The 26,377-nt window shown below is 30.1% G+C and overlaps 7 protein-coding genes across 7 annotated transcripts; 3 read left to right on the plus strand and 4 right to left on the minus strand.

Annotated features, from left to right (window-relative positions):
* The first annotated feature begins 1,345 nt into the window (after positions 1-1,345).
* On the plus strand, positions 1,346-5,102 carry LOC145751931 (thioredoxin domain-containing protein 5-like). Its single transcript, XM_082568093.1, has 7 exons — positions 1,346-1,564; positions 1,672-1,821; positions 1,970-2,279; positions 2,403-2,504; positions 2,752-2,895; positions 3,098-3,316; positions 4,292-5,102. The coding sequence occupies exons 1-7, from the start codon at positions 1,392-1,394 to the stop codon at positions 4,430-4,432; spliced, it is 1,239 nt and encodes a 412-aa protein (XP_082424219.1). The 5' UTR covers positions 1,346-1,391; the 3' UTR covers positions 4,433-5,102.
* Positions 4,537-8,113, minus strand: LOC145751942 (uncharacterized). The gene is made up of 5 exons (XM_082568105.1): positions 7,890-8,113; positions 6,642-6,834; positions 6,282-6,433; positions 5,580-5,785; positions 4,537-5,055 (listed from the first exon to the last, which is right to left on the minus strand). The coding sequence occupies exons 1-5, from the start codon at positions 8,054-8,056 to the stop codon at positions 4,907-4,909; spliced, it is 867 nt and encodes a 288-aa protein (XP_082424231.1). The 5' UTR covers positions 8,057-8,113; the 3' UTR covers positions 4,537-4,906.
* Positions 8,114-8,254: 141 nt separating this feature from the next.
* On the minus strand, positions 8,255-11,169 carry LOC145758468 (uncharacterized). The gene is made up of 12 exons (XM_082572514.1): positions 11,006-11,169; positions 10,758-10,908; positions 10,560-10,694; positions 10,343-10,463; positions 10,172-10,258; positions 10,038-10,107; positions 9,827-9,954; positions 9,464-9,549; positions 9,044-9,150; positions 8,867-8,971; positions 8,680-8,782; positions 8,255-8,565 (listed from the first exon to the last, which is right to left on the minus strand). Exons 1-12 carry the CDS (start codon positions 11,162-11,164, stop codon positions 8,450-8,452), a joined length of 1,368 nt encoding a protein of 455 aa, XP_082428640.1. The 5' UTR covers positions 11,165-11,169; the 3' UTR covers positions 8,255-8,449.
* An 849-nt stretch (positions 11,170-12,018) lies between these two features.
* On the minus strand, positions 12,019-15,010 carry LOC145763519 (uncharacterized). Its single transcript, XM_082574979.1, has 13 exons — positions 14,914-15,010; positions 14,628-14,799; positions 14,390-14,537; positions 14,167-14,307; positions 13,802-13,925; positions 13,648-13,725; positions 13,501-13,570; positions 13,270-13,397; positions 13,109-13,191; positions 12,810-12,925; positions 12,610-12,714; positions 12,390-12,501; positions 12,019-12,246 (listed from the first exon to the last, which is right to left on the minus strand). Exons 2-13 carry the CDS (start codon positions 14,784-14,786, stop codon positions 12,122-12,124), a joined length of 1,389 nt encoding a protein of 462 aa, XP_082431105.1. The 5' UTR covers positions 14,787-14,799; positions 14,914-15,010; the 3' UTR covers positions 12,019-12,121.
* A 774-nt stretch (positions 15,011-15,784) lies between these two features.
* On the plus strand, positions 15,785-16,913 carry LOC145763464 (centromere protein V-like). The gene is made up of 3 exons (XM_082574914.1): positions 15,785-15,904; positions 16,100-16,284; positions 16,780-16,913. The coding sequence occupies exons 1-3, from the start codon at positions 15,804-15,806 to the stop codon at positions 16,911-16,913; spliced, it is 420 nt and encodes a 139-aa protein (XP_082431040.1). The 5' UTR covers positions 15,785-15,803.
* A 2,753-nt stretch (positions 16,914-19,666) lies between these two features.
* LOC145745255 (DEP domain-containing protein 1B-like) lies at positions 19,667-23,498 on the plus strand. Its single transcript, XM_082563273.1, has 9 exons — positions 19,667-19,974; positions 20,331-20,431; positions 20,705-20,880; positions 21,023-21,253; positions 21,384-21,888; positions 22,028-22,142; positions 22,348-22,421; positions 22,537-22,731; positions 22,873-23,498. The coding sequence occupies exons 1-9, from the start codon at positions 19,726-19,728 to the stop codon at positions 23,159-23,161; spliced, it is 1,935 nt and encodes a 644-aa protein (XP_082419399.1). The 5' UTR covers positions 19,667-19,725; the 3' UTR covers positions 23,162-23,498.
* A 104-nt stretch (positions 23,499-23,602) lies between these two features.
* LOC145753060 (enoyl-CoA hydratase domain-containing protein 3, mitochondrial-like) lies at positions 23,603-25,795 on the minus strand. Its single transcript, XM_082569449.1, has 7 exons — positions 25,686-25,795; positions 25,117-25,232; positions 24,899-25,034; positions 24,586-24,776; positions 24,366-24,475; positions 24,098-24,263; positions 23,603-24,006 (listed from the first exon to the last, which is right to left on the minus strand). The coding sequence occupies exons 1-7, from the start codon at positions 25,722-25,724 to the stop codon at positions 23,898-23,900; spliced, it is 867 nt and encodes a 288-aa protein (XP_082425575.1). The 5' UTR covers positions 25,725-25,795; the 3' UTR covers positions 23,603-23,897.
* Positions 25,796-26,377: the final 582 nt, after the last annotated feature.

Consider the following 26,377-nt stretch of genomic DNA (forward strand, 5'->3'; position numbering starts at 1 on the left):
AATCATTATAACATTGTACAAATGTTGTCTACTATTTAAATGCAGATAATAAATGTGTTTTTAATCATACGAATTTTTACAATATTTAAAAATTCGTACAATATTTAGTTGGATTTTTTACAATATTTAGTTGGATTTCGTATCTTGCGAACAATGGAATTACAGCCTGACTTATACACAAAATACAATTTCTGAAACAAGCAAGTATAAATCTTGCAACCGCAAATATGACAAAGAGTTCTTGGTGTTTAATTTTTTCTGTAGGCTATTAATCCTAATACAAATGGAATAGCACCGTTACAAAGTGGTATTTTTGACATGAAATATTTGCTGAAAAAGCATGTTTTTAAATAAATCCGCGTTTTTAAATACTATGCAGTATGCACCAACAAACAGGCAAATACTTCACCCGATAGCGCTTTGGGCGATGAAAGATGGTTTTAATAATAAAATTCAAAAATCACACTAACTTTAGCTTACTAAAAAAAATAATAAAAAGTGAACGATTGTATTTTTATAAAATAAAAAAACTGGCAATCGATTTTTCATAAAATTAAAAAAATATATTGAATAATTATATAATAAAGTTAAGATAACTAAACACAGCCTTCCTATCACAATTAAAAAATATTTGACCTAAAATAAAAATATTTAACTTGCACAATTAAAGGAATTAATTTAAATGAAACATTACTTGTATTTACCCAAACAAATGGTTGTTCCAAAGACAATTGACTGCGGTTTTGCATTTCGTTTTAAAACTATTCTATCTAAAACAGTTTAAATTTTACATTTAACAAAAACTGTCAATATAATATAATGCAAAACAAAGATATTGAACTATTTTTTTTAAATTATGTATTGAAAAAATAACACGAAAAGCAGGTGACCAAATATGTATTTATGAAACATATTGATTTTTTTAGCAACCTTTATCAAAATGTGACTGACACATTAAAAACATTACCGCCTATTTTACATAAAAAACATGTTTTAACAGAAAAAATTGCTTTCAATGAATAAAGCATTGCTATGGTTAACTTTATCACGTAAAATCCAAAAAAAAAATAATCTACAGTTTATATGATTTCTATTTGTTTTATTTACACGCGACAGTATGTCATGCACCATTGACCAAGGGACACCTGTTTAAAAATAAGATTCTTTGCCTAATATCAGACTATAGAAATATTCACTTCTTATTTTTATTATCGTGCATACTATAGGCTGATTGAAATATATATAAAATATTTAACCAGCTGAAAAGCAATAGTTTTTATAAATTTTGTTATTTTTTGTTGCATTTTGCAATTGATCTGCCACTTAGGCACTTAATTTAGTTGTTTCGGTTTTTAGAAAATTTGAGGGAAACTGTGAGTTAAAAAAGGAGCATGTTTAAACTATTAAAATGGGTTATGTTTTTCGTATTCTTAACGTTTGTAACGTGTGAGACTGAGACTCAAGATGAAGAAGGTGCAGCTGAAGACGAATTTACCTTTACAGATGAAAACTTTAAAGATAAAACGCAGGAAAATGCATATTTTATTATGTTCTATGCCCCATGGTAAGAAAACACTTTGTGGATTGTAGGAAATTTTCCACCAAAAAAGAAAAGTTGCAAATTTTTCTGTTTTTAAATCTAGTTAAAAAAATTTAATTTTGTAAATCCAGGTGTGGACATTGCCAACGTTTAAAGCCAGTTTGGGAAAAGCTCACAGATGAGATAAATAATGACGAAGATTTAGAAGTCAAAATGGAAAAAGTTGATTGCACCAAACAGACAAAACTGTGTTCAGATCAAGGTGTTCTAGGTTATCCAACGTAAGTCATACAAAAAAAATGAAAATTAAAGTTATATATATATACATACACTGTTTTTAAACTTTTAAATTATTGAAAGTTATTCGGAATCCAGACATAGTCTTATCTGTTGTAAAACAGAATAATATTAAATTTTGTATCACAACAGGTTAAAGTTGTACAAGCCAGGTGAAGAAGGAGAAAGATACCAGGGTGCTCGAGATGAAGTGTCACTTAAAAAATTTATGAAAAAGTCTGAAGAGGAGCCAGCAAAGGAAGCGGAAGTTGCGTTTCCAAAAGAAGGCCTCTATGACCTCACAGTGGACACATTTGATGCCCATGTTGCAGTTGGGTCTCATTTTATTAAGTTTTATGCACCATGGTGTGGACACTGTAGAAAGCTAGAACCTACTTGGATGGAATTGGCAAAGGCTCACATGCCTTCAGATGAAAATGCCGACGATGTTAAAATTTCAAGGGTAAACTATTATTTTAACTAGGAAAAATAGACATAGTTTGTATTAAAATTTAAAGGTAAAAATACTGCTTAATGAATTAAGTGCGTATGTTTAACATTTACACTTTTGTATACTTGGTAAAAGATTGACTGTACAGCACACAGAGAGCCGTGTACAAAGTATGAAGTAAGAGGATACCCCACACTTCTGTGGTTTAAAGATGGTGAAAAGGTCCAAAAATATTCAGTAAGTAAACTCCATTGGAAAATAAATTATGAAATTTGCCACATCAGCAAAATGTAATTATCCATAAAATTCCAATCATCAATCAAAAATAATAAGTACCAGTATAGAATTTCCAGTTGGAAATGAAGCTTAATTGCCATACTTTTAATAAATAGTTTTTCATTTCATTATTATTCATTAAAATATTAATAGTACCATTTATAATTTAAAATAATAAACAATTTTTTGAAAAATTTTTACTGCTTAGAGTGGAAGAGATATTAAAAACTTGGAGAAATTTGTCAAAGAAATGATTACTGGTGTAAAGGAGGAAGAACCTGTTGTGAAGAAACCTCCTGTAAAGAAACCTCCTACTGCCACGAAGGCTCCAGCAGAGGAGGAAGAGGATGAGGTAAGCTTGTTAAACCTAAAAATTATTTATGTTAGTTAAATTTACTAAGCTGACTAAAGTTAGGTGTCATGTTTTGAAGTATTATAATATAGAAAAAAGTGACATCATTACAATAAAGTAAGCTAGGTAAATTTTGTTTTTCTAAAATTTAGATGTTAGTATTCATTTTATCGTATTTTTAGTCATTTTTTTGACTTCACAGAACTCTCCAGTGCTAATTCTTACCGATAAGAATTTTGATTTCCATGTTGCTACTGATGTTACATTCGTTAAGTTTTATGCTCCATGGTGTGGGTTCTGTAAAAAACTTGCTCCAACCTGGGAAGAATTAGCTGTGAGTGGTTTCGATGACTATGACGTCGAGGTTAAAATAGCAAAGGTGGACTGCACTAAAAACAGCAAAGTTTGCAAAGAATATGAGGTAACTTTTTATGGTTGCGGTTATTACTTTATAATTCATTAAATTAAATCGAGACCCAGTCAGAAACATTTCTATGAGGATTAGGACTTAAAAATTAAATTGCCACTCTCAGTTTTCTTTACAATATTGAAATTTTTCCTTTTTTTGTGATAAGCCAAGTCTAAAGACAATAATTAAATTGGTGACAATGTCATTTATAATCTTCTTCCCAGACTGAGATTATAAGTTAAGTTAGGCACATTACGTAACTACTGTGGTATGATAATGTAAAATTACCAGGTAATTAGGTAATTTATAATTATAATAAGTAGGGATGGGCCAATCGAATCCGAGTCCGAGTACTCGGCCTGAGTATTAAGTATATTTTAATACTCGTGCTCGTCGAGCATTTTTTAGTACTCGGACGCCGAGTAATAATTTGTCATTTAAGATCGTATACGATTTATTAAACATAAAAAAACACGAGGTTTGCCTTTTTCTAATAATTTATAATCTACTCTCAATTATATTACGTTATTTAAGCAACAATTGCGCAACTAATACACTTTTTACTACACTTTTTTTACTAAATTTTACGCATAATAAATTTAAAACTTAAAACATTTTCGTTTGGACTTAAAATGATATTGCTATCAGCGGTTAGTAGTTTTGCCAACGTTAAACCTTTTATAATCCATAAATACGTGTTTTTTGGCAAATTTTGCAGTTTTAAAATTATGCGGGAAAGATTCTCGTGAACAGTTATATACGTTTAAATGACATCATAACCGAGTACTCGGACTCGGCCGAGTATCGCGACAAAATACTCGGGCTCGTCGAATCCGAGTAATTTGGATTTCAGCCCATCCCTAATAATAAGCAAAGTATACTACCACATAATACATCAAATTAAATCCTAACGGCCTTAGTTCGATTGTGATAACTAATTTTAATTTTTTTATTCAATTATAAAAAACTTTAATTTTTTGTAATTAGGTTAAGGGATATCCTAGCTTGCTGATATTCAAAGATGGTGAAATGATAGAGAAATATCAAGCAGCTAGGACGTTGACTGGTTTTAAAGCCTTCATAAGTAAGCATGTAGATGCAATTGTAGACAACAAAGATGAACTATAAACAATTTTAAAATTTAAGAAATTTGTAGCCTGTAGCAAAATCGTAAGAAGCATAATTTTGTAATTTGTTATTAATTAAATTTTTTTTAAATATCAATGGCACCTCTAAAACATTTCTCTTTATTTTTAAACTTTTGAAGCTTAGCATGTTTTTGTACAAGCAAGGGTGTATATCATTTTTTATAATTATGGTGCTTTTTTAACAGTACTTTTTGTAAATAGTCAGATTTCAAATTATTGTAAGGTCATACCATTGTTTTTTGTTTCTAACTGAAGGTTAAAAAATTATTAAAATGTATCTGTGATTATCATTTTGGATTCTTTATATATAATTTAGTTATGTATACATAAAGTACTAAATGATTTTTATAAATATGTACAAATTACACAGCCTAGTTGATTTTTAGTGCAATTCACATTTTTAACTTGATTGTTTCATATATTTAGTTATACATTTTTTAGATAATGTAAAAATTTATAAATTATTATTTTTATCTTCTTCTAAATTACTGTTATTTTGACTTTCCTTTTTTAACTTGATTGCTTTGTTAATTGATTCATGGTCTATTCCAAACAATGTAAACATGGGATTTGATGATGTGCTTTTTGCTTTCGCATTCCAATCTAAAATATTGAGCAATTAATTTTACACGCCAAATACAATTCGATGAAATTTACTACCATGTTGTATTCTTGTAGTAGGTATGACTTTTATATAAATAGCATTTTACCTTGCAACCAATGATTATAGGTAACTTAAAATTAAGTTTTCTTTTATATTTATTTATCATAGATATCAAAAGGTCGACTTCACAACCTAAACATAAAGTAACATCAGTTACCCTGACCCAGTCTCAATTTGCCTTTAGCAGTTTAGGAATTTAAAGATTTATAGATGTCCGATAGTTAAGCTGCTGATTAAGTGTTGGCTCCGCAGGAGTTTAAACTGTCTATAGCTCCTTACTCAAGTGCACCACAGCATCAGAACAGTGGGAATCGAACCCATGACCTTATGTATAAAAAAACAAGTGCTATGACCACTACACCATGCAAGTTTAAAAACTCTTTTAGGAAAAGATTTTTGTATAATTTTTAAATTATACAGTTAGGATATAATTTTTAGAATCTAAACAGCGCCCTTTACATACCTTTTGTTTGATTTAAATTTATATTTTTATCTGTTTGTATAGTCTCCAAGTTATTTTCACTGGGTGCAGAATCGAAGTCTTTTGAATTAAATATTTTGTTTAGTTTTTTCATAGTGATGACGCGATTGTCCAAATGAAAATAGAGATTAGGCACATGACAAATCACAAAACTATGCATAAGAATATGACGAATTTTTGATGAATATCTATAGCAAATTAAAATAAAATGTAACATACCTGAAAAAGTTTTATGTAAATACTCATTTTTATAATAAAAAATTTACTAAAAATTTCTTAAAAAACTAACCCCTAATGTTAAAAGGGTGACTTTACAACCAAAAAAGGATAATATTTGTTACCCTGACCCAATTCTTTTTTGTCTTTGTCAGTTTTGAATAATAATAATTTTATTGTTGGGTATTTAGCTTACAAATTTTTTTTAATACCAATTAAAGCGTTTACAAAATGGTGCTTGATACAGCATAAAAGCAGTGAAAATTAAACCTAGCTTTAGCAAAGCCATTTGTACCAAGTACTACAACAAGATAATACCTAAGTAAAATTTAAAAATTATTTTAGTTTTCTATAATTTAGACATAATGGTAACTTTATTTCCAGGTATATATTAAAAATAAAGTTGTTCTGTTATTGGGATAGACCTTTAAATTTTTTTGCTCAAATGTGAAGTGCTAAAAAACATACTTCGTTAAAGCTTCATGTATAAGATGATCTCTGTCGACATCTTGTGAGTCCCAATAAACTATACAGGAATTTTTATTTCTCATTGAGGCTTCTGTTATTTTTATTTGAAGTTCTGCTAGCTCTGTAGAAACCATCCCTGTATCAATAACCTCCTAATTGGATAAAAAAAAATATTTTTTTTATCTAAAAATTTTTCCAGGGTATACACTGTTTTTGTACAACAATTTTTTTTCTTTTTTTTAAGATTTAAGCATTATTTTTTAACATTCAAATATATAAGCTCAACTACTATTTATTTTAAGTTTTATTTTTTATAATATTTTTTAGTGCAATGATTAAAAAAAAGTTTTAAGTATTTACCTGAATTTGGGTGACCAACACACTAGAAACATTTCTTTCTCTAATCAACACATTTTTATTAATAACTGGTTTAACTTTTCCTTGGCCTAATGTTACAGAATTAATGAAGTTACTGTCAACGTTGCTGTTGTCGTAAAACTTTTTTCTTAAGTTTTTTCGACTCGACAACATTTTAATAATTTTTTCTTGCACCCTAAAATTATAAAACAATGTTTTTGTATTAAAACTCTAAAAACATAAACATAGTACAAGGCTTCTTTTTTTTGTATATATATATCTTTATCCTCGATGTGGGAAAGTCGAATGAGCGACTTAAACATAGAGTAACATCAGTTACTCCGACCCAATCTCGAGTTGCCTGTGGCAGTTTGGGATATTATAGATTATAATTGCCAAAAAATTATGCTGCTGATTAAGTGCTGGCTCAGCAGGAGTTTATACCGTTTATAGCGCCTTACTCAAGGGGGCTACAGGATGAGAGCAGTGGGGATTAAACCCACAACCTCATGTGTGGTGTAGCAAGTGGGCTTACCACTACACCACACTGTCGATCATAAGTATGAAACATTAGTTTAGATAAAGAACATAAATTCTCGGATTATTTAAAGATACTGGCATGGCAAGCATTGTGATTTATAATTAAGCAAACAGTCTCTTCTACATAGTATAATTCATAGGCTGTATAAAATCATACTGTTTTTTTAAACAAAAATAAATATGTTTTAGCATTGAAAAGCGATAATTTAGTGACCAATAACATAAAAAATTTAGAATATGAGTGGGGTTTTATAGATTTAAACCACTATATATTAATTCTTTACTTAAAGTTGTCCTTCTTAAATATTAAATCCAACAAATCTCCATATTTTTACAAATCACATAATTTTGTTATACACTAGGTTTTAAATTTTATTTTTAAATATTTTAATTTTTTGTGTTTTTTTGGTTAAGTGAAATTTATCATTTTACTACTAACCTTTGGGTGGTACTGAAACCTGACACCCAACACTTTTCTACACCCCTTTTTTTACACCTCTAAAATTCACTCTATATTGAATACTTTTTTAATAAAAAGCATTTTAAAGGTGTATAAAATGGTGTCTAAAAAATTGCCGGGCAATTTGTTTGCAGTAATCAGTATCTATGTGGTTTAAACCCACGACTTTTTGTAGTTTCAATCATGCCCATTTTTAGTTTAAATTAAAAAGCATGCCAGTAAAAAAAACATTAAAACAAATAAAGACTTACCCCTTTTCTCCACTATGGCGCTTTTCAAGTAATTCGCTGCAAAAAATAGACCTCACATTTCTATAACCGTTCAACATGTTTTTTTGAGGTTTTGCATTTTCTAATAAATTTCTTTTACATCTTCCAAATAAATTTGGCGGTGGTACTAAAATTTGTCGTAAAAACATATCTATGTTTGTAATTAATATGTATGAATAAAAACTTTTAACATAATCTCTCACGTGTTTTTCTGTTTTTATTTTGCGTTTTATATGGGAAATTACCTAAAATCAAGCTCGTAATAGATTTGTGATTTAAAAAAAAACAATGAAATTCTAATACTTTCTATAGAGTGTATATGTACAAATAAACGCAAAAACTCGGTTTTAACATACAGTATAATTCAATATTTATTTATAGTTTTTTACGACAAAAACTTGTAGGTTATCAGTTTTATTTAACACATTTTCATGCAGAACATATTTTGTAATAATCATATTTTTTATACAATTGTTGATCATCTGGTTTATATAACTTACAAGATACGACTGTTTTAAATACATTAAAATCAACATTTAAATTTATTTAATATCTGGTGATCCAAAAACTTGATCTACAAACGAACTATCCTCTACAACTTGAGCAGATAAATTAGAGCGATTACTGCAATCCGCCGGGTCATAGCCATAGACAAAACCTAAGCAAAATGTATTCATTAAACATACGATCTATAATAACATTATTCGAAAAAGTAATGTTGGTTGCTTATACAAGTCCTATTTTGGAAATTTTGGACTACAAGAATTTATACCTGGTTCTTGAACAGACCACGTCTCCGCATCTTGGGCAAAATATAGAAGGTTGGGAATATTACTTATATCTGTTGTATCCTTGTACCTCATTCCCCAGGTATTCTATAATAAAATGTTTAATAAATAACAAGACGTGAATTTAAGCATGTTATAAAAGACCTATAGGTATAAACAACAAGCTCTTACAATGGGTATTATGCCTCCTTGGCAGCCCTCTCCAGTATCAAGCGCAAGCACAAATTTACCTACAACGGGCTTTTTCGGGAGAGTTAAATTTGTTTCCGGTCCACCCTTGTATAAAGTATTAAATCATTAGTTTAGTAATGCTAAAAAGTAAAAACTTTTGTAAAAATTAAAGCTTACTGTATTCGGGTTTTCGTAAATATCCTTCAGCAAAAAACGAACAAGACCAGCAGATTCGGCAAATTGTAATGTGGTTGTCCACCATTCTTGTCTCATTAATGGAAGATCTTTAACACAGATAACAGAAATATTTATTCAAACACATATGTGTTAATGTAATTTAATTATTTTTCTGTTTATAATGGGGCTTTATAGACAATTAGCGATATATGTCTTCAGTTTTTACGGTGTCAAAATACAAAAATCTGCCTATTGTGGTAAGCGGGTAAGTGACTACAGGCATATATCATTTGCGACAATTTAACAGCAAGCGATTAAATTGTAACCAGACAAATAACAAAAAAAATACAGCCAGAAGAACAGGCCTTAAACCAGTTTTAGCTAAACACTATAAAATAACTAATGTGTTTTCTTTAATACCTGTAAATGTAGAAGTCTCGCGCGGAACAACATCATCGCCAAAATCGGCTGTTATATTTTCAGCAGTAAAATCACAAAGTCCAGATCTGAAAAATACAAACAATTGTCAAATTGCGTTATCGTACTTCACGTTTAAAATAAATAAGCAAAGGTACGTGTATGATTTGATAGTATGATGACCGCTATGTTGTAATAATGATGATGATAATATCGATATAACGTGGTTTGGGCCTGGGGCAACCACATTAACGCGTTACACAGAAAGGTATAAATTAAGATTCTATAAAAACTTGTATGTCCAGTGTAAGTTGATAGGTCCCTATAACATTACAAATAATTGCATAAAACGAACTTAAACCTTACGTTTCGTTTGCAAAGTGAAAGTTAAATCCAATTTCAGTTTTTCTTCTCATCCAAGGTCTATCTTGAGTAAGAACGTAAAAACCGTCCACTGGTCTCGACAACTCTCTGTTAATTTTTGCATTCCAAAACTAAAATAAAATCAAAAACAATTTTATCTTATTATGTTACATGGTAAAATTTAGCTAAAATAAAACTGACAATGAAACCGAACCTTGATCGAAGTAGGCGGACATGGCATCTGTAGTCTTATGTTATAAGGGCCAGGGGGGATTTCAAGAGGTCTAAAAATACGAATATAAATAATAAATGTGAGTTCACACCGTATAATTTATTATAATAACATACCTGAATATTGTTGCTTGTCCACCAATAAATCCGTTTCTTCCTTGCCAGTATTGAGGTCTGGTAACACCTGAACCATCAGTACGAGCTCTATAAAAATAAGATTGGTGTTATTTACTACTGCATTATATTGTTTATACAAAAATATTTAAATGTTAATTGTCTTACATTTACCTGATAACAGTATTTGCACCTCTCCCCTTGGTGCCGATGGATCGTGCGATGAATCTGTAATAAGTTCTAGGTTCAAGTCCGACGATAAAAGCAGTTGTACCTTCAATGAAAACTTCTGCACCTAACAAATTTAAACTATAGTAGTAAATGTTTCTTTGTTGCGTGACGTCATATAAAAACGTTTTCAATTTAATAGTGAAGATGTATTTATACTTACTAGTTACATTTTCATTCGTGTCACGTACTCTAACTTCAACCTCATATCCGATAGCAAATATTTCCTCGTCCCACGCTATGTCCATCGTCGAAGCCGTGGCCTCCACAAATCTTAAGTTCTGAAGCTTTCCCAAAACTGTTTAAATAAAAAAAATCTTTATATTTCGAAAGACTAACCACATTTGTAGAATTATCTTACCTGTGGCGAAAGATATCGTCCCCTCCTCCCCTACTGTTCCATTTCCACGTGCACGTACGGTTGCTGTATAACCAGTTAATGGAGTTAGGCCGCCAAATGCTGCTCTGTTGGTCTCAGTCGTTACAGTTTGGTTTGTATCAAGTAAAGTGACCTTTGCAAAAAAAACATGTAATTTATAAAGTAAAGTTAAGTTACTTAAAATAAAAAAGTTTTGATAGGTTTAAAATATAGGTAGACTTATCACAAACCTCGTATGAAGTCGCATTTACGACACGTCTCCATGCAATTCCAACCGAGGTAGCTCTTACATTGGTTCTTAAGTTTTGTGGCGCTGGAAAGTCAAATTGGCAAAGTGCCGTAGAGGCAAACAATAAAAATGTAAAACAAACTATTTGAAACGAACTCATGTTGACAAAACTGTATTTAGAAAAAATCAAAATTAAATTTAAAAATTTAAAAAAATGTCAAGTTAACATGTTGGTAAAATATCTTCATGAATATTCTAAACTGTTACCTATCCCTACTAAAAGTATATAGATTCTAAACTTACACCCTAACATATAGTAATTGTAGGTATACGTATAGTGTTATAACTTTTTATTACATTAGTGTAACGCATGCCTATAGTGCCATTTAGATTAGATCTCGAAAAAAACACCTCATGCTTCCCTAAGGCGATGCGTAGCCTGCCAGCATGACTCTTTTCTTAAAAAAATAACATCATGAATCGGCCTGTAAACGATATAACGCCTATTCGTGGCGATATTTAAAAATTGTAATATCAATATCATAAACAAAGGTTGGATAACATAAATTTCATTTACCGAAAATCTTAACTTTTACGGAAATTACCCAAAGTGAATTTTATCAGTTAAGATGTTTATCTAAAGATTAAAAATTGGTTTTAAAAGAATGATAAAATTTGAGATAATTTTAACCTTATAAATATTGACAGGATATTTAAAACATGCATATTGCCTATAGAAAATTATTTTTAGTACACATGTTATTTTGCCAATAAGTTTGCTATTTAGCCTACGTAGACTATGGCTAATGTAGCAGTAAACATTGGAATACAAAAACATGTTATGCCTTAAACTAGGCATAAAAACATATAATTAAACGAACAAAACAAATTGTATAAAAAATAAATGTTGCTTCTTGCAAAAACCAATTTATTACATTATTTTATTTAACAAAAGTTGGCAATAATGCAAATAATGACAATTGCAAATTGTTTTGCAAAAATAGTAAGCGCAGAAAGTGGTTAATGACTTAAAATCCATACGAAATATATTCTGTAATAATATCCATATTAAAAAAAATATTATTTTGCAAAATATGGTTTAGGAACAGAAAATAAATTAATAAGGTGGCATGATATCAGGAGAGTCATACACTTGTGTGACAAAGTCGCTATCCAATACTGCTTGGGCTGTCATTCCAGTTCGGTCTGGGCAGAGAGTCGGGTCAAACCCATACAGAAAACCTAAAGAGAAACATATTTTAATTTTAAGTTGATTTATTATAAACATTTTTTTACCAGGCCTAGCTGTACTCATTTTACAGAGTATTAATAGCATAGCCTAAAACATTAAGTAAAATTTGGTAGACTTTATGCAAAAATGTTACCTGCTCCAGAATCATTTGTGTACCACTGTTCTGAATCTTGTGCAAAATACATCATGTTTGGAAGATAGCCCGGCATACCAGTCGTGTCCTTTAAAGTCATTCCCCAAGGCCTCTAAAATAAAAAAAAAGACTCAGTTAGACTTAATGTGTGGTGCATATACAATGTTCAAAACAGTTTGAATGAGTAAGCCTAATTGTAAGAATTGTCAAAGTACTTTACCATTGGAAGAATGCCTCCAGAACATCCCGGCCCAGTGTTTAAAACCATAACAAACATTCCAACGTCTGGTTTGTCAGGCATCGTCATGTTAGTGGTATCTTGACCCTGACAAAGGCAAAAAAATGTTTGTTTATATTTTCTTTACACAATTGACTGTATGCAACAATAAATTATCAACTTGACAAGAACAATTATTACACCTTGTTGGGATTTTTGAAAACTTTATGCAATTTAAACTTAATCATTCCCGCTGGTGAAACAATTGCGGATAAATTAGCTGCCATAGATTGCCATTCCATTACTTTAATAGGTAAAGCTGTAAACAAAAGAATAGTATTCATAAAAAAATATTCAGTAATGTAAATACCATGTAACTCTGCCAAAAGTATTCATATTTCGATCTTAACAAATAAAGTAACAATTTATTTAGTTGGACTACTTAGTTTAATATTATTTGACCCAGCCTATTTAAATCAAACGTGACGTCACAAATGCTTACGTAAAAATGTAGATACTGCTCGAGCGGGTGCTGGGCTGTTATAGTAGTCGACTGTAATTGTCGAAGTAGGAAAATCGCAAAGGCTGAAAATATATTTTATTTAATAAAAAATAAATTGCACATATATAAACATAAAAATAATGGTGCAGTGTATAACTTACGTTTCATTGTTTAACAAGAAGTTAAACCCGATAACATTCTTTCGTTTCATCCATGCACGGTTTTGAACCAAAACGAATCGTCCGGTAAATTCATCAGACAAGTCGTGGTCAATACGAGCATTCCAAAACTATAAAAAAAATATATTCCATTTAACTTGTTTACGTGCATGTATAATATACTTTGTATTGCAATAGAATTATGAGAATGTCTAAAACATATTTCAAACTTACTTTGATTGATTGGCATGCACATGGGAGTTGAAGTTCTATTTTGAATGGGCCACGTGGGACTTTAAGAGGTCTAAAAATAATTTCATTAACAATCACGTAAATTTCAAGTTTATTTTATTTTAATATATATAATTACTAGATAATTACCTGTAGATCATAGCCTCTCCTCCCATGTTTAGTCCCCAGTAAATTGGACCTTGAATTCCAAATCCATCAACACGAACTCTGTACAAAAACAAAACTTGTTACAAAAACACTTAATGGGTAATTTAATTATATTGCAAGTTAAACAATTGCACACCGAATTCCAGTGGTGTGTTCTTGGCCATTTGGTCCAAATGCTTTTAATATAACACGGAAAAACTTAAGAGAAGTAATTCCGGTGAAACTGTAAGCGGTGGTTGTATCGGGAAGAATCGTTGGACCTTTATAAAATGTTAAATAGTCAATTATCAAATGTTTGGTAATTATTTTAGGACAATATACAGTTAAATGTATAAGTATGTACATTTTTTATATTACATTACTTTAACGATTTTTTTGGTGGTAAAGGGTGCTGGAGCGTTCATAATTTGTAAGCAAACGCCAGGTTAACTTAAAACCTGTAGACTGTACATTAATACACACAGATAAGTTTAAAAAATCAATACCAACAATGCCACCTACCGGAGACAGCAAGTTGTGTTTCTCTGTCTTTTAATTCGATCTCATAGTGGGTGACTCCGTCAAGCATGTCCCATTCTACATCGATTGAACTTGCAGTAGATGTGTCAACATTTTGTCTCAAGTTCTGAACTTTTCCTAAAACTTAATATAAAAAAACTTGTGTTAAATTGTAAAACCTACATTACACATTAATGCAAAATTGATATTTAAAAAATGCCTTTACTTGTATCAAAAACAACAATTCCGTCTGCTCCAATGGTGCCGTTTCCAAGAGCACGAACAGTTGCGGTGTATGTGGTAACTGGTGTCAAGTCTCTAAAGTTCACTTGTTCGCCGTTAGTTATAATAACTTCGCCACCAACAATAGTTACCTGAACAGAAAAAATGATGCTGTTTAATAAAGTTTAAACTTTAAAAACGATGAAATTATTAATAACAGTTTATAATGTTAATTATTCTACCTCATATTCTAAAGCACCCGGAACGGCATCCCACGATATGTCGACTTGTTTTGGTTTTGGGTTAGCTTGTATGTTAGTGGGAACTGGAAAGTCAAACTGGGCAAATGCACTTGGCAAAGCCAAAAGAAATAGAGAACAAAGCATAAGGCACACACGCATGTTTATATTTTACCTATACAAATTTAAAAAAACGTTGTCAGAAAATGTGAAGAAAATATATATACATACTTTTTGGTAAATTAATTTATTCAAAACTAAAAAAGTAAATTCGTTAAGTAAGGTTTACCTTTTTACGATTAAGTTATATACAGTACGATCAATATATATTTACAAACTAACGATTATTTTTCAAATCGTTTTTTTTTTTTAAATATTGGTTATTAACCTACAAAACAAAAAACTGTTTTATGAACTTTTAACGGTAGCTTACACTGCTGTAAAACCTATTTTAATTTTTTATAACTAAGCCTAAATGGAAGTCTGGAACGCGGCTGACTTAGTTACATTTTTTTCTATTATTTTTAAGTTCTGTGTGTTATATATATACAGGTTTTAACTAATTGGCCAAATGCCAATACGACACTAATTTATAGCTAGGTTTAATTACGTAATAGGCTTCATTTGGTCGCTCGTTTCCCTTAATTAAACCTAAACACAAAGATAATTCGTTTGATTGTCTTCCCACAAGGGGAAGTTTACACAATCTTAAACATTTTAAATGCTCGCAACATCAGCTAATTGCAACTAGAACTCGGTGTTAGTGACGTCATTACGATTATTGACGTCAAAAACACGTTTGCGTGTTCACGAAAGTATTTAGAGACGCCCCAAGGCTACTGTGTTATGATTTCGGGAGGTTATTTTGTGTAACAAAGTTTGGGAATAAACAAAATTATCTCCGCTTTGGCAATTAAGTATCACATTGACGGCGCGTATTATTTTTAAATTTTTCGTAACTTTAAATGTTGATGTTCAGGTTATAAATTAGGTATTATTAACACTATTAACAAATATCATTTCTATTTAAAACATGCATTGTTAAAAATATAAAAGTAAAATTTAAACAACCCACAAATAGGTTACATCGTTTGCTTTGTTTACATTTTAAACACACGTGGTAAACTATTTTACCTGAAAGCAACCTACCTATTTTTTGTTGTTTTTTTGCTGTATAAGATGTCGGGTGACAATGAAGTTGTCCATTCTGGTGGGTGCCACTGCAAAGCTGTAAGGTTTGAAGTTACAGCTCCCTCAAAACTTCATGTGTACAATTGCAAGTAACTATCAAATTCAAACTATAACATATAACTAAAAAACTAATTATTTTAATTTTTAAACGCCCATTTTAATTTTCTAAAACTAATAAATTTTACATAAACGTCTTAAAAGTGCATAGTTTTTAGCAAGATTATTTTAAAAGTGCACAGTCTTTAACAATAAAGTTGTCATTACTTTCAAATTATGTTTTTTAGTTGTAGTATATGTGATGTAAAAAGCAACATTCATTTTATTGTTTCTTCCTCCAAGTTTAAATTGATATCAGGGGAAGATCAGCTAACGACATATACTTTTAACACACACAAAGCAAAACACATGTTTTGTAAGATTTGTGGGGTCCAAAGCTTCTATAAGCCAAGATCAAATCCAGATGGATATGGTGGGTGGAAAGTTAATTAGCTCTACATTTTTAAAAATTTGAGTAAAAAGTTTCAATGAAGCCCATTAATAAAAATCACAATAAAAAATTAATATCCAATTAACAATATTTTGATAAGGTTAGAAAAATGAAATTCTTGATTTAAACATGCCAAAATTAACAAATATTTTTACATGAAGAATTATTTAAAAAAAATGTGTATATTATTTTATTTTTATAAAAAATATCCAATAATGGAAATTGTATAATGTTTAAACCCTTGGCCTTTGCACTGTACAGTTATATGTACAAGTTGATTTTGTCATTTTTTCCCGTCGCATTGTTGTAATATTAATTGTATATCGTATTTAATATTTAGTTTCAATGTGCGAAAAAAAAAAAAAGTAGAGAGCTTTTTTAAGTAATCTTTGTGGTGTTTATTTTGTATTCATTGACTTAATTTTAATATTCTATTATATTTTTATTTACCTCAAATATCTTTTTTTTTTTAAAAAGGTGTTAATCCAAGATGCTTGGATAAAGAAACTGTGGAAAGTATAACGGTTGAAGATATTGATGGTGTAAATTGGGAAAAAGCAATGGAGGATCAATTGAAAAAACCTAATTCTATTCAATCAAGATCTAAATGAAGCAGTTAAAGGAATTGAGAGTTGTAGGTGTATATAACTTTTATCTTGTATTATATTTTAACCTCAAATTAATAATAAAACATTTTTTCATACTTTGTTTTTTTTTTTTGTAGATACATAATTTAACAAATAAATAATATAAAAAAATTCATGACATCATCTTAGTCTATACAACGATTTGAATAGATTATATTATGTAAAAAATGACCAATAGTCAGAAAATTAAATTCACAGAAAATGTAAGGGTTTTTGTTATGACATATTTGATTCCTAAAAATCGACTTAACTAATAGGTTTAACAAATAAATTGAATAAGTTTTACCATAAATAACTTTTTTTAGCAATCAATTATGGTAATTTAATTACTAAATCTTTAAAATGTAAACAATGAACATTGTGTTTAACTAAGATACACATTTTGCCGTTATTTATCTAACTAATTGTAAGACCCTTAAATTTTTAATTCCATGTTAAGTTGCCCATGTCAGTGTTGGTATTAGCGCACATTATATTTATTTTTTATAAATGTTTATCCTCGATGTGTGTTGTTGGGCCATTAAGTGGCAAATTGTTTTTGTAAAATTGTATTATTTAATCAAGTTGTCGGTATTTTGAATTTTCAAAAAACATTTTAATTTAGGCGGTAAAAAGTGTGAAACCTATTTATGCCTACAGACCTTTACCAAAATGCACTGTTGCCCAAAAATTAACACTTTTCTGTTTGTTCTTGGTGCTAATGAGCATTACGGGGAAGTGTGAAAATTAAATCAATCTACTTAACATTTATTAAAAACTCATTGCAACTGCTAAACATAAGCCATTACCAGATGTCCAGCGACGTGCAAATAGGCTTACAATATTTATCTCGTATTTTGGCCAAATGACATAAATGTTTAATCCCCGAAAACGGTCTTAAAAGAATTGGAGACAAGCATTTTACGTACTTAAAAAAAATATTTTTCTGCCAGACTTGGAACTTTCAGTTTGCTACTGGCAGTAGGGTTTACTATTCGGTGACTAAATTAAACATCAGTTATCAGACGTTTACAAAGTTTGGCACTAAAACGAAAAATAGGAAACAAGCTTAGGCTATGCAAATAAACATTCACGCGATTGCTAGTAAACATAGTAAAGTATTGGAGATTAGAAAGTCGATTAATGTAAACTTAAAATTAATCGAAAGTTGAGGTCATTCTTATCAGAGTAACAACAGGATGCAATATTCCTTTAATTAGATTCAGGAAATAAACAAATTTGTTGGATATTATACATTAGTAAATACGACCAATACGAGATAATAAATTAATGTTAAAATATTTTAAATGTATGTTTGTAAAAACATATCTGTTGCCAAGAAAATAAGTTTAAACATTATTGAACCAAAACTTGTATTAAAGAAATATGCAATTACTATTATAATAGTATACGAAAATTAGAAGCTATAGACATTGGTAACAACATTTTGTTTTGCAGTTTATTTTTAATATATTGTCGATCTTTGATAAGATAATCCTAACTTCTTTTTAAATGATATTCACTTTGATATTACGCGGTAAAATCTTTGAAGGCGGCGTCTGTAATTATCACTAATGAGGATGACAGTTATAAGTTAAAGGATGCATGTTTGTCGTCTGCTTCGTTTCATTATCACTACCCCAGGATACAGAGCATTAGTTATCGTGAGACTTCCCACTGGGAAATGCAAGTGAAACTGTACCTGCGCAATCTCACGCTAGACCGCATTGACTTGTTTATTTACCTTAAATCGGAAGCAGGGAAGTAAATACAGACCGGCGTCTTAGACAAGTGATATATAAATTGTCGCCAGACCAATCGTAGTCACTTCATTTCTGTGAACACTTGACATCGTAGTCGTATTAACGAACAGTGGGTTTAAAATAAAACGAATTAAAGGACTAGTTCACTTAGTGAGGGTTAGGGTTATAAAGTTGCAGGTTGTGTGTTAAAGCAAAAACAGGTGCCAATTTTGCTTGATTTTAATTGTTTAAATGTTTAGTTGGTACTTAATACTAGTTGGTTAAAGAGTAATCATTCACCTGGAAGTATTATAGAATTATGCTAGAGATATTTAAAATAAGCCGTCACCTGCTCGAATCTAAGGTGTTTAAAATAACAATACTAATTTGGTTGCGTATTGTTAGTGCAACAACGTTAACCAACCGATATAAGCCGGCTTTAAAATTCTGTGTTGTTTTGCACGGTTAATTTTAGTTCAATTAAACACCTTTATTACTTTTAATCCCGTTATTGTTTGTTGTTCGTCCGATCTATTTTGTTATCGCACGTGCATCGCTGTTCTTGCAGATAGGAGCAAGCGATTTGAATAAGAGAGAACGCGATTGTAAACAACAATAGAAAGAGAAAGGAGCACTTTAAGCCATTCAGAAAGCGAAGCGGGCTTTTGAAAAAATTTAAAAGCGTCGCTGCTCATCGTAAATGATTTAATTGTTCAGGTTGTTTGTATGACGCAAGCAGCAAGAAATGACGTAAATGTAGTTGTTAGAACGAACCCTTTTAAAAAAGTTACTAATACAATTTTGTAATGCAAAGTTGTATAGATTAGTTTTTGAAGTATTAGTTATTTTGTATTAGACATGGCGGATTTATTTTTTATTATGAATATGCTGTTGTCGTATGTTGAAACTGACGATCAAACAGTAAAAGTATATTAAATCTCAAAGTTTAGGCGTTATTTTTATTTCTTTTAACAAACTTTATTTGTTACAGGAATTTAAATTTTTTTAAATTAGTCTTAAATTAACTTTTAAATTAGTAAGTAGTATTAAATAAAATGTACGACCAAGTAACTGTATTGTCACACGCTGGTATGAGTGGAAGAAAAATCACACCAGGACCTTACAGAGCCACAAAACTTTGGAATGAAATCGTTCGAAATTTTCGCGAGAAAATGCCAAGAAGACGTCACCGACGCCACTTAAAATTGCATAGTGACTGCTTCACTGCAAATGATGCTATTAATTATTTGCACGAAATTTTAAAGAAAAATCATAATATTGGCAGCGAAGTTTCAAGACAACAGGTAAAATTTTATTTAAGAGTGATTTTAAATTTTTTCGATTAGTAGTTAATGTAACATTACAAATTGAAATTTTACATGACTTTGGTGTTGATAAATTTTAATTAAGCTTTTTAGAATTCTAGTCACAAACAAAGTTTAAAGTATTAAATCTTCTAAAAGTGGATATATCAGATAAGATAAGGATTAAAGGCATTTAAAATAGCATTCCCATAAGGGTAATATCAATATAATCGCAAGATAATACCCTTTGAACTTAATCCAGGGAATTAAAACCATTTAATTAACAAAGGACATTTCTGATACTATTTAAGCTCAAATTTAGGTCACTTAATATTTTTAATTTTCCATTTTTTTAGACTATTAAATTGCTTCAGAAATTTCTAAAGAACCATGTGATTGAAGATGTACATGGTGAATGGGGGAACGAAAATATCGATGATAATAATCATTTATACAGGTAAATTTTTATTATTTTTTATGTGAAACAATGTTAGCAGTACAACATTTTAGGCTACATCTTTTTAAATATTAATCATTTAAAATATTATATATATTTGATTAATTAAAGTACAAGTTTGATATCCTAATGTAAATTTGTGACAAAACAATATTAAAAAAATAGGTAAATTATTTTATTTGCATTTTTGGTTGTGGTATTTGCATTTTTAAATAGTGTAGACTTTACCAATCACATTAAGATGTTAATGTACATTGCTTTTACTTTATTTAGATTTGCAGCCAGTGCACCTGGACAAACTTTGGGATTTCAACAAAGACAACCCTTATCCCTTGTTAATGAGAATGTTTTGCATAAAAGAGATCAGTGTGATAGCAAGAAACAAAAATTGAAACCACTAAAAGAAAGTAAACAAAAATCAAAAAAGTTCGCCAAAACAAATGGGACAGGTGTGTTTCTTTAGTAATATATATTTTATATATTTAATAAGATTTTTTAAATAAAATGACATTTAATTGTACTTGGATCAGTTAAATAAATCATCAGATTTTTTTTAACAATGTAATGTTTTAAATATTAAATTTTTTTTAGATTCTGAGAATTCAAGTTCAGATGCATCACCAACATCAACTGCTTCGTCTTTACCCTCACCCCCACTGCACACCAGACCCTTACCCCCAGTCCCTCAATGCCAAGTTGTGCCCAACAAGATTTCGGAGGAAGAAATAAGTAATGTTTGGAAAGATGTTGTTGTTCAAAACCTGAAGAAGACTCTTCACCTTAAAAGTTTAGATGATTTGCTTATGCCACCCACCATAAAAGGTATGCAATTTTTAATATATTTTAAATAAATTTTTTTGATTTTTGAAATATGATAGTAATAACACATATATATACATATTATTTTGCATTCTTTTTTGTTTAAAATTAACATTTTTTGGTATTTTTTTAGGTGATTGGATTAGACATAATTCATCCAAGATTGGCAAATCTGGTGTAGTTCAGGTTTCTATTGATCAAGATATACCATACTGGGCATTGAGTGCTATGACATGTTTGGCTAACTGGCCAAATGGAAGAGACGCAGGCCTTCCCTGCTACCCAGGTTTTGAGAAAGATGTCCTGAAGGCAATTTGCGATTATTATTGTCACAACGCAACAGTACAACCAACTACAACCTCTTATACAAAAGACATTCCATCATCAGAAAATGTTTATGCATCAGTCAAGGCCCCCTCTCATGAGCCTTTACTTACCTATGATTTGTATGAGTTATTTACCAATATATTGTGCCTGTTGAGGCCAGAAACAAATGCTGTTGCGATTGAGGCCCTGCAGTTTTCCTTGTTGCTTTTGCCACCTGCAAATAGAAGAAAATTACACCTTTTGCTCAGGCTGATGGCTAAGGTTTCAGTCAATCAAAAATTAACCCATATTGGAAAGCACATGCCAACAAGGTAAGCCTTTTTTAATTATTTTATTTCAGTATAGTAATTTATAGTACATTTGGGCTTTAATTAGTTTTCCATTGTGTAAGTTTAATGACCTATGGTGCCTGAAAGACTGGTAACTAATCATTGTTTTTTTTATCTCTAGGGTGTTTTTATTGCACACTTTTTCACGTCATATATTGGCATGCTTTGAAGAAGTATACCTTGATGAATTGTTGGCTATGAGACTTGTTACATTTTTAATTGACAATCATTTAGAGGTAAGAATTAAATAAGTCGTCATTAACTACTTTAACTAATTTTTAGGTCCCAATTTATATAATTGTAGTGATTAAAAAATAAATTGTATATTGTATGTGGTTAAAAAATCATTTGTATATGAATTATTAATTAAGGATATTAATATTTATAAAACCATCTTTCTAAAATGTTTATCCTTATCTAATTTTTACCTTTTTGTATTAGGTTATGAAAGTCCCTTCTATTATAGCATCTACAGTTGAAGAGAGATTGGAAAGAATGAAAAAACCAATAATACAGTAAGTTTATTTTAATAAAACTTAATTTATAGCAACTTCAGATTACCTACTTGGTACAAGCAAACTATATTAGAGTTAACTTTTATGTCATACTAATTCATTTTTATTTACCTAGGTATGCAGATGGTGATCTCCAAGGTTCTTTTATTCAATATTCAAGATTTCAACCTTCCGATATCGAAGTTAAACCATTAAAACCACTCGCTAGATCAAAGTCTGTTGATGTCATGAAGGCTTTAAAGACAAACTTAAGACCCAAACCAGCTTACATTGCTTCAATGCAAAACTCAAAAAAAGAAAACACAAAACAGTAAGTATTTTTTTCAATAACTTCGGTTTAAAAAAATATTTTGGTTTCTGGAAAATTTATAAAAACTTACTTTCAAAATCATATATTGCTTAAATTTTTTATTAATGTGACAAAATCAATTAACATTTATATTTTTTACAGTCGCAGATCAACAACATTTAACTATTCTGATGAATCACTACCAAAAAAAGGTGTTAAACAACACAGCCGCAGCTCAACAATTTCCAGCAAAGTCTTCAACAATTTGTGGTCAAAATCGAGCAACAAAAACCCGCTAAAACCAGCTCAATCCTGTCCAGATATTTGTGATAGGTTAGTTATTATATCCCCGACTAATAACAACCTGCCAACAACCAAATCTTCTGCTGTTGGTGGTTCGACCAGAAATATTAAATCACTAATCAACAGGCTTCGCAAAAATAGGTCATAAATTGAAATAGTTTATGTAATATACTTCCAACATGTTCCAGTGTTTTTTGTTATTATTGTAGTGTTTGTCGATGAATTGTATCAATAGTTAGTATATCAATATCATTTACCTTTTGGTGTTATAAATATTAATGTACAATATAATGAAAATTATGACGATTCCTAGGAAGTAAGAATAGATTTTAACCTGCTACAATTTTGTTTAAATAATGCTTTAACTACCCATTTACAAAAGCTGCTAAACTAATATTTATTGTGCTTCAATTATGTCATTTACCTATGCTCTGTAATTCTTACCTTTTCTTTTTTAAATTTATGTTGCCTCTTTTTACCTTCAATGACATTTCTTCACTAAATCATTTGTGTTTCATATAGTTTTGAATCATTGTTTGTTATGATAATCATAAATTTAACAAGATACTAAACAGTTTTTATATTCTTTTTAAAAAAAATAGATAGCTAAGTAAGAAATTACAATACCAGAAAAAATAAAAGTTTTTTTTAAATAAATTGCAAAATAATGTATTGAAAAGTTTTGAACAGTAGGAATAGACAGAAGAATTATTTTATAAATACAATTTTGGCATTATTAAATTACAGTTGCATATTAATTAGAGATAGAAAGTAAAATACAAGATCGCCTTACACAAAAACACCAATTAAACATCTATACATCATTAGGAAATAAGTTAAATCATTACAATTTATTGACAAAACAACGGGGGCTAAACATTATTTCAGTCATAATCATGCTTCCAATTTGGTTTCCTTTTTTCAAGAAATGCTGTTATTCCTTCTCTTCCATCCAACATGCTTAGGTTTTCAACCATTATATTGGAGGCATCCCTATATAACACATTTTATTTAAAATCTTACTTTTAGAGTTATTTATGCATTCAGATTAATTTATGTATGAAAATTATTGTAAAAATATTACTGGTATGCTGAATTTCTATCTTTGACAATTTGTCTGTAGAAAGTGGATTTTCCGAGGGAATTCACTGATCTACTTTTGCTACAAATATGTTCAGCAATTTTCATTACATTGTCATGTAATTCCTCAGCTTTTACTACATTGCTTAAGAGCCCAAATTGTAAGGCCTCTAAAAATGATTGTATTTAATTTTGATTATCTTAAAGTAAAAAATAGATGATAATTATTTAAGGTCTGTGCATGGGTTATGCAATACAATTTTCTCTCTTACTCTGTGCCTCAATAATTTCACCAGTAAGAAGCATATGCATTGCAAGTTTTCGAGGTACAGAACGAGCTAAAGCAACTGCAGGAGTAGAGCAAAACAATCCAATATTTACCCTAAGAAATAAAACATTGCCAAAGCCTTATAAGCCAACATCATATGTAGTGTTTATAGCTTAAAGTGGTACAAATGTAAGCATACAGTGTTAAATTATTTGCTATATTACCCAGGAGTACAAAAAGTTGAATTTTCAGAAGCAACGGCCAAATCACAACTTGCCACAAGCTGGCATCCTGCTGCAGTGGCAAGTCCATCCACTTCAGCGATCACTGGAACAGGAATGTCTTGTATTAGTTCCATAATATCACTGCACATCCTGAATATGTGTGCATGTTCAGATCTCTTCTTCTTTTGCATCTAAAAGTTTATTTAATGAAAAATTAGGCCAGGGGATACCCAAATCTAATTGTTTTCCAAATTTTTATATTTTTTAGGATGCTTGGCATAAAAAATTTATTCAAAAATTGAACACAATTTACCAATTCTTTCAAATCATGACCGGAGCTAAAGACATGTCCATTTGCTTTAATGATAATAACTCGAAGATCCAGATTGCGAACTCCTCTCAATAAATTATCTTTAAAACTCTCCATTAAACTCAAAGACAATGCATTCCTTTAAAATTATATTAGGAAAATAAAAATAAATTAGTTAGGCCCAAACAATAATCGGTGTTTTCAATTCACTTCACACATGCCTTGCTTTTGGATTGTTCAATGTGATTTGTCGTATACCGTTTTCTTCTATGCATTTTGTAAGAGGCTCACTATTTGACATCAGACGAATACCATTTCCGAAAAATGATGGTAGCTTCTGAAATGGAAGTAATGCATTAAGCAATTCAATAGGTTAAGAAGATCTATGTGCATTACGTGCATAAAGAAACAAAAAAATATAAAAACAAATTTAGTACAAATATTGGACAATACTAACAGACTAAAGTACGGGATGCGGGATAGTGCGGGACCGTATGTAAACGTTAACAAAAATTCGCGGAATGCAGGACGGAACGGAATTTTTGTACTTTTCTGCGGGATGATTGCTGTTTTTATCTAAAGGGCTAAGGGGTGATGCGGGATTGACTTTAAAGGTCAAGAAATGATGCGAAATTGAATATAAAGCACAAGGGAAGATTAGGGGAGGGTATAAAAAGTCCGTCCATTTTCCGCATTCAGCGTTTTTTGTTAACGTTTACATACGGCCTAGGTATTTCACGCACCCCGCAACTTCCCGCATCTCGTATCTTAGTACTACCCCAAATATTACTTGATAAAGCGATGTCATTCTACAGCTCAACGATATCATGTTTACAAACAGTTTATATAATCATAAACCAGTAACTTTACAAAACTAAAACTGTAAAATAAAAATGAGACTACTATTGGTAAAATTGTTTTGATATTGCTGTTGTAAAATTACACCACAGTCAATCTGCTAAAATTTTTATTTTAAATCCTAGCAGAACTCCGCATTTTTTCCGCAAAATATTACGTTGATATGATACGTTACGTCGATAATACAAAATAAACAGACACACATTACTTATTATTTAGAATGCGCATATTAAGCTAAGTTAAATTTTTACGGTTATGTTTTTTAAAATATCACCGAATTAATTTAAAAACAAAATTAAACTCCTAAAAAACAATTTTTATAATTTAAATATTTCTAAATATCTAACAGTATGTTTATATTCCCCAAATATTTAAAAATATTAGGAAGTCGAATAAATTTTAATACAAATTCAACCTTGATAGTTGCAAATAAGATTGCGCAGTTTAAAGATAAACATTTTCCCTTTAGGCAAAAAAACGAATCTCACTCTCCGGCAGAAAGTATATTCCGACTAAATAATACGAACCAAATTTTAACAATAGATAAATAACGATAATTAAACATTGCAGGCAAAGTTTAAAGCGAAACAACTTTTGTTTGCAAAAATTATGGTGAAGTCGAAA

This window comes from Corella eumyota, chromosome 1 (genome assembly GCF_963082875.1).
Source record: "Corella eumyota chromosome 1, kaCorEumy4.1, whole genome shotgun sequence".
In the NCBI taxonomy this organism is placed as follows: Eukaryota; Metazoa; Chordata; class Ascidiacea; order Phlebobranchia; family Corellidae; genus Corella; species Corella eumyota.